The sequence below is a fragment of the Balaenoptera ricei genome, chromosome 14 (genome assembly GCF_028023285.1).
Source record: "Balaenoptera ricei isolate mBalRic1 chromosome 14, mBalRic1.hap2, whole genome shotgun sequence".
NCBI classification, from domain to species: Eukaryota; Metazoa; Chordata; class Mammalia; order Artiodactyla; family Balaenopteridae; genus Balaenoptera; species Balaenoptera ricei.
In genome coordinates this window covers 11,282,632-11,290,192 of record NC_082652.1, presented here as the reverse complement: position 1 = coordinate 11,290,192, position 7,561 = coordinate 11,282,632, and the positions used below count along the sequence as shown (strand labels likewise).

The following is a 7,561-nucleotide window of genomic DNA, read 5'->3' as shown; positions in this document are numbered from 1 at the left end:
AGATGTATACAGGACTTAGCTCTTAGAAAACTTTCCATCATTAACTCTTTTTTAACTCCTAACAAAATTTGTGTTCTAAACACTATTGATGTTTTTCCTAGTGTTTTAAAATCATACCCATTCCAATTAAGATGCTCCCCTTTAAGATTTGAGTGTTAGGGTATGTAGAGAGGGCCTGTAGAAGAGTGCTGGCAGTACTTCCTCTAAAATGAATTTGGATGTAGATGTCTCCTGAGCGATGTGACTGAGTGCCATTTTGGGAAGCGATGTAGAGAGATTTCAAGGTGGTAAAAAGGGAACTTGGTTTTAAGGGAACTTGATTTTTACAGACCTCGAGAAAGACTGTCCAAAATCATATTAGACAACTATAAAAGTTGGGTAAGACTAAAGTCATGAGAGAATTTTGTTGACTAGGTCCTCCTCCTTTACTGAGTGTTTATTAGTTAAAAGCTCATGCTACCAGTTGCAACATGGACAGAAGAAATGGGGTAGATTTTCACAACGCAAGTATTCAGTTCTGTCTAGTCATATAAAAAAATGCATGATCATTAACAGATGTCATTTGCAGCCAAGAAGACAAAATGTGGGGCTTCCCTGGTGGCGCAGTGGATAAGACTCTGCGCTCACAATGCAGGGGGCCCAGGTTCGATCCCTGGTCAGGGATCCCACATGCATGCTGCAACTAAGAGTTCGCATGCCACAACTAAGGAGCCCACATGCCGCAACTAAGACCCTGTGCAACCAAATAAATAAATAAATAAATAAATATTTTTTAAAAAAGAAGACAAAATGTAAGCAAGATAAAAATGCCAGTGTCTTGAAAGGAAACCAATTAGCAATGATATCAACTCTTTTTAAAAAAAAATTCGATATATCGTATTGATGAACTCTAATTTTTAAAATGTTGGTGCTTGGTTTGGTCTATGATTATTGCTATTGATGGAAACGCAAGTTGCTCAAGATAGTCAATTACAAATAATTTAGACGTGACCTAACAGCATAAAGAAAGAAAATGACTTCATCCTTTGGACAAGAGACAGCTTTGAAATTCTAGTTTAAATGTTGACGGTGGACCTACAGGGAGCCATGAGAATGCCTCTTATTGAGCATCGCAGCATTCCATTCTGAAAATTCTTGAGTTTTGTTGGGAGGAAGAACCCCTCACAAGTACAGGCAAGATTTTAATTACAACAAGGTAGAAAATAAGAAATGTTAAAATAAATGGGATGAGAATATATTTTTTCACTTTGAGGAGACTCTGTGGGGGCCAATTCAGAGATAAATTTGGTCACGAAGGATCTGAGAATCAGAATACTGGGTTCCAGTCTGGCTTTTACATCTGTGTTCACGTTTACTGCTTGTATGTTACTTTTTTTTCTATGGAGACTTGGGTGCAACGTAAAGAGTAGGGTTACTTTGGACAAACCATTAACCATCTCTGGGCCCTTTTATCCCTTTTCTTGCTACACACACCAAGACAAAGGACATCCTCAATTTGTTCATTAAGCAAAGCTTATAACACCGTGCCCCCTTCTACTCAGAGATAATCACACAAATTCATGCAGATATTCAACTCTCTTGTTTTCCGGGTTACCAGCTAGCACCTTCCTTTCCTGAGCCTAATTAACTTTCTGCAGGCAAATGTTCCACTTGCTCAGTTGAGAGTTGGTTAGCAAGTTATTGGATTGGGGAAAACCACCTTTTAAAAAATTTATATTCTGAGAAATATGAGGCAGCTGTACTGTAGAGGACCTGGGTCTGAGAGTCTAAACAAGGCAGCCTGGACGCTTTTTTTAAAAAAAGACAATTGACAGCTCTTTTCTTATCTGTAAAATCGGGATAATACCGTATTGAACAAACCTACACAAAAAGAAAGGACTCCCACCGACTGGGAAAATACAGTTTTGCCGACCCCAGGATGGAATATTAGCATCCTCGTTTTTATTTTAGTTTTTAATAAAGCTCTAATCAGTCAGGGGAGGAGCCACGCTCCTTTTCTTCGGGATGATCACGCGAACTCTAAATGTCTAGGTTTCCCGACCTGTAAATGGGATGGTTCATGTCGTTCACCTGTTTAAATTAAAGAGACCACCTCCACCTGCCAAGAGCCCTTCAAATCTTCTGCCTCCTAAGTCCCTAAAAAAAAAAAACCTCTTTAGTTTTGGCTCCAGGCGCCGCCTAGCGGCTGTGTTCGGAAGTGGCCTCTGAGCTTCGGGGTCCTGCCGCGGTTGGGCCTACCCAAGGATTTGCCTAACTCCAGAGAGCCTGTCTCCGCCATTCTCCACTACCCGTTGAGGATTTTAAAGACGGCGACGAAGGAGATGGGGTTAAGGCGAAGGGGGCGTCAGGCGGCCTCTCCACTCCCTCTAGGATGGCGGAGTCAGGCGGTCCTCAGGCAGCTCCCGACCCGGAAGTCGCCGCCGGCGCGAGGCCCCCGTTGCCGAGAGCGAGCGCGCGGGGCGGAGCTTGGCGAAGACAGGGAAGGGGTAGCAGCGGCTCCGGCTCTTCGAGTCGGCGGCTCCCTCGGGCGCTGCTACGCGGACGTGGAGTCCGCAGGGCGGGTGGCCGCGGATCCCGGGTGGCACGCTCAGCTACGGGCAGAGGCGACATGAGTGCTGCGGGGCTGTTAGCTCCAGCTCCGGCCCCGGCTGGAGCGCCGCCGGCTCCGGAGTACTACCCTGAGGAGGACGAAGAGCTGGAGAGCGCCGAGGACGACGAGCGCAGCTGCCGGGGCCGCGAGTCGGACGAAGGTACGTCTTCCCGCGGGCCGGGCAGCCCCGGGTGGGGATGGGACAGCAGTGGGAGGGGGTGGGACAGCAGTGGGAGGGGGTGGGGCTGCCTGGGAGAGGGGCGGGGCGACCTCTGCGGTTTGGGGGCGGTTGGAGGGGCCGCCGGGAGGAGCGCGGCTCCCGGAAGTTATCCCGACAGGTGCTGTGGAAGGCGAAGCCCTGAGGACGTTGTATCCTACAGTTATGCGGAGAAGGGCCTTAAGAAGCTGTTGTCAGAGCTGTAGGTCCCTTTAAGATTCTGCCCCTCTTCCCCCAGCTGTCTCTGAACCTCAGGTCTTCACTGGTTGGAATGAGAAAGCCATTCATTGGGTCCACGGAGTACTCCTCGCTATTTAGTTCTTGAGAGGCTCACAGCAAAGCCCGGTTTAGCTTTCTAGTTACTAAGGTGCCTCTCTCCCCCTACCCCGGGGAAATGCTTAAGTCAGCCCTGCTTTGGGCAGTGCGGGACAGGTTGGGTAAAAGTACGAGACCTGGAACCAGGCAAATCGAATTAGGTGTAAATTTGGCTCACTGAACCCAGCTTAATATTAGACAATTTATAATACTTAGGTTTACCGAGCCCCAGTTTCCCCATCTGCAATGAGGCTGTTAGTAGTACCTACTTCCTAGCGTAGGTGCGAGGATAAAATGAGATACAGGCATAAAGCACGTGGCTTGGTCCTTGGTCTAATACTCAGTTTTCACCATTGGGGAAACAGGCACGGGGGGGCGGGGGATAGGGATTTGCTTAATGGTGCTCAGGTGTTGTGTTTTCAGTTCCACACTCTTTGCATTATGATTACTGCCTCTGAGAGCCTGGCTTTTCAAACTGGGCTTTATAAGCTTGGTAAATTTGAGGAACACTTTTTGTGGAATGGAGGAAGGAGCTGGCTGCAGGAGGAGAAAGATGAGGAAACACGAAAGGACAAGAGAGAAGAAAGAGGAGATAAAAAGAGATGAACATATGGGTGAACAAAATAGGGCCGTGGAGCAAAAGCTAGACCAGCTGTTTGGAATCAGGAGTATGCTTTATTCATGTCAGTTTCCCAAGTGCCAAGTACTGTGGCTGGCTGGCACATGACTGCTCTGGGTAGGCTTCTTCACTGAAGGAGGGGGGAAAGGTAGGTGGAGGATTGAGTCTGCAACAACCTTTAAAAAGTCAATTTTATGTGAAGATACAAAATTGAAGAAACTAATTACAATTTGGTTAAACTACATTTGAAGACAAGGCTTAACCAGAGAATTTGAATGTGAATCACTTGTACTGCTTTTAATGCCCACAAGGGGGAGCAGTGAAGCAAAAATTAAGTTTTGTTCCCCCCTCAAGTAGGGCTGTTGAAGTTAGGTGGACACTCCAGCCGTTTGCTTATTCTAAAAACAATGTTTACATAGAGAATGGACTTGAGGACATGGGGAGGGGGAAGGGTAAGCTGGGACGAAGTGAGAGAGTAGCACTGACATATATACACTACCAACTCTAGTGTATAGAGTTGGTATGCTTCTAGGGAAGCAGCTGCATAGCACAGGGAGATCAGCTCGGTGCTTTGTGGCCACCTACAGGGGTGGGATAGGGAGGGTGGGAGGGAGGCTCAAGAGGGAGGGGATATGGGGATATATGTAGACACATAGCTGATTCACTTTGTTATACAGCAGAAACTAACACAACATTGTAAAGCAATTATACTCCAATAAAGATGTTAAAAAATTAAAGACAATGTTTAAAGTGTTCTGAAACAGTTTTTGTTTGATCTTGTCTTGTTCCCTCTCCCTTTGAAAATACTTCGGTTATTAGAGTTCATTTAGTTGGTTTGGATTCTCCTTTGTATATATGATGTAAAATCTTTTAGGGGTTCAAACTGGCATTTACCAGAAGAGAATGTTCATATTAGATTGTTTTGGAGTAGTGAGCAGGGCTTGCTGCCTGTAGTTTTCCAGTCTTACACCCACATATCCTTTTCCTGAACAACTGCCAGCGTTGTTTCTGCTGAAGTCGCAGCCTTGACTATGACCACCTGTGTCTGATGCACTCTGTTCTCTGGCTGCACTTCAGATAAAGGCAGGCTCTTTGGATAAATCTGGCTGTGTACAAGTTGGAAATGGCGTTTTCTTTTCTGAAGTAATTGGATGTAATATTTTTCATTGATGGCTTCACGCAGGCCTGCATTGAGTAGAAATTCATTTTATAGAAGTTTGTGAAGTGTCATTGTGTCAGGTGATACCAACTCTACGAATTACGATTTTAACAAATCTTCTTCCCTAATTTTTTACACAGACACTGAGGATGCTAGCGAAACTGACCTGGCAAAGCATGATGAGGAAGACTATGTAGAAATGAAGGAACAGTGAGTATGGTTTTTACATTTCTTCTTTGGAATACAGAATTGACAAGGGCATCTTTAATAGTGATTTCGTGTGTATGGTTTTCACGTAGTGCTTCCAAAGACCATGCATATGTGTGCAATTTCCCCCCTTTAAATTTGTCACATTTAATCGCCCTTCCTGTGATAAGAATCTTTTGAGGGAAGGCTAGAAAGAACCTGGAGGGAAATGTTCCCAGGGAAATAAGGCCATGTAACAGGAGAGAACCCTTGCCTTTTTTTTTTTTTTTTAATGTGAGGACTGCCCAGAGGGGGGAAATGGTGTTTCACAGCTCCTTGGTTCTCAGATGGGCGTGACCCCACCGACCACTGACTACAAGCTGGATGGTGTGCTGGACTCCCGGAGAGCTCGGGGAGACCAGGATTGGAGAGCAGGGCTCCTGACTCCTGCTCCAGCGCCCTTCCCATTACCCCGCATCTACACCCAAGCCTCCAGCGGAGCCACACCTCAGAGAAACTAAAACCACTCCCTCTTATCGGAAACTTATGGGCAACACAGTATAACATAGATCTGATAAGTATTTGTGGAATGTATTTTGAGGATCTTGATTCGGTTTTTTAAATTCTTTACCATCAAACTGGATGATCCACATTCCTTTCCTTATAGAATGTTTTCCGTATACACGAATGTTTTGTGACCATCGACTGGATTCTGTCATCCTTTTCAAGCCTTGGAATCCAAAAGGGAAGCTCAGCTAGATCTGACCAGTGCCAAATAAAGGATTGCTTTAATAATTGATGTGATTTTTCTCACAGCTTCAGCCCTGAAACTGTGCTGGCTTTTTATTTCACTTGTACTCTCTCCAGGCTTCTTACTGACTTACCTGGACCCATATGAGATGTATTTTTACATACCTATTCTTTTTCCAAATCTGAATTTTGTTGTTGTTGTTTACTTCTTGAATCTATTAATACTCTCTTTCAAAGACCGACTAAGAATTCAGAGGCGTAGTCTGGCACACTCGTTGTGGTGGAAAATTAAATACGCTGGGTTCCAGATATTGACTTCTTGTGTGCAGCTTGCTCATCCTTTCCCTCTCCTGTACTTGGTGTGTTTAAGTGAACGTACCGCTTAATATTTGATGATGTAGAAAATAATTTTGATTAAAATTGAATGCCCTTCGTGATTCAAGATGAGCATTGAAAGCATCAGCATTCTCCCTAAAAGAATCAGGCCTTGAGACTTCCCTGGCGGCCCAGTGGTTAAGACTCCACTCTTCCAATGCAGGGGACGCAGGTTCCATCCCTGGTTGGGGAGATCAGATCCCACGTGCTGCGCAGCGCAGCCAAAACAAAAAACAAAGGCCTTCCGTGTAATTCTCAGATTCTGCCTACTCTTCCTCAGCCTGTAGACAGACAGGTTGTGTTTGCAGCCCTTACTGGAGTAATCGAGAGGCTGTCGTGCCTCTTACCTGTTAGACGGGTTGCAAGTCCTGTTTTTGTCACTGTGAAATTGGGGATGTTTTTCTGGTAGAAGCAAAAATATTGCTGAAACGTGACTGACGTGTGAAATCCACCATTCAAACAGACTTACCAGGGTATATAATTGCCTGTAATCCATTCAGCGTGAAGGGGGAGAAAACATGCCAGGTTCTTTTGCTTTGTGTGTACTGTGTGTTCTTATCCCACTGGGGCTGCAAATAAATCCTGCATTTTAACTTTTGTTAACTGAATTGCTGTCATTTCTCTGATCATAAAAGAGGTGTTTTTAAAAATGACGTGAAGGTTGATTAACGTAGTGCCTACACAGCAGTGCTATCTATATAGAAAAATGTGCTGGAGGCAGAATCTTACTCCTTTGGAACTTATGATCTGATTGTAGAGTTGATATGAGAGCTGCATTTAACACTTTTTACATTTTCGTGTGTATGTTACGCTTCTGAATCCCCAAGAAAATGGCATCACACTTCCAATCTTTCTGTGTGTGTTCTTGCCTAACTGTGTTTATCATTGTCATTTATTTATTAATACTTTTCATGTCTTCCTATTTGTAGATTTTAGACTGATTCTCTAAAGGTGAGAGAACACAGGAGAATCTACAAAACTGGGAAACTATTCAAAAACACAGAATCCTTGTCCCTTTCTGATCCCTTTAGCTGTGGGCACATTTTAAACCACCAGCAGACTTTAGTTTTCTCTTTCCCTAAGGGACATTAATAATGACATTTCCATAAAAGCCAAGGTAATTTCTGCATGTAAATTATTATTGAATTGGGTATTGGATGTTTTTGTCTCTGAGTGTGGCTTTCCTTTTTTTTTTTTACAGGATGTATCAGGATAAACTGGCTTCTCTCAAGAGACAGTTGCAACAACTGCAAGAAGGTTGGTGTGTGATTTAATCCTTCTTTTCTAAACATACTTCCTAATATCACACACCTTTGAAGTCTGTGTATTTCACTTCTCAGTGAAGTGGGA

General features: G+C 44.3%; 1 protein-coding gene across 7 annotated transcripts in view; it reads left to right on the top strand.

Moving 5' to 3' along the window:
• The first annotated feature begins 2,437 nt into the window (after positions 1-2,437).
• SUDS3 (SDS3 homolog, SIN3A corepressor complex component) overlaps positions 2,438-7,561 on the top strand; it is a 374,523-nt gene continuing 369,399 nt past the window's right edge. For 5 of the 7 annotated variants that reach the window (XR_009497248.1, XM_059894291.1, XM_059894292.1 and 2 more), the window contains exons 1-3: positions 2,439-2,750; positions 5,041-5,110; positions 7,413-7,468. Coding sequence is in view for 6 of the 7 variants with exons in the window: in XM_059894291.1 (XP_059750274.1) it covers positions 2,609-2,750; positions 5,041-5,110; positions 7,413-7,468 (268 nt within the window). In the remaining variant the exon portion in view is untranslated. Of the gene's footprint in view, positions 2,751-5,040; positions 5,111-7,412; positions 7,469-7,561 lie in introns of all 7 variants that reach the window. The other 2 variants (XM_059894290.1, XM_059894289.1) reach the window with 1 other exon arrangement.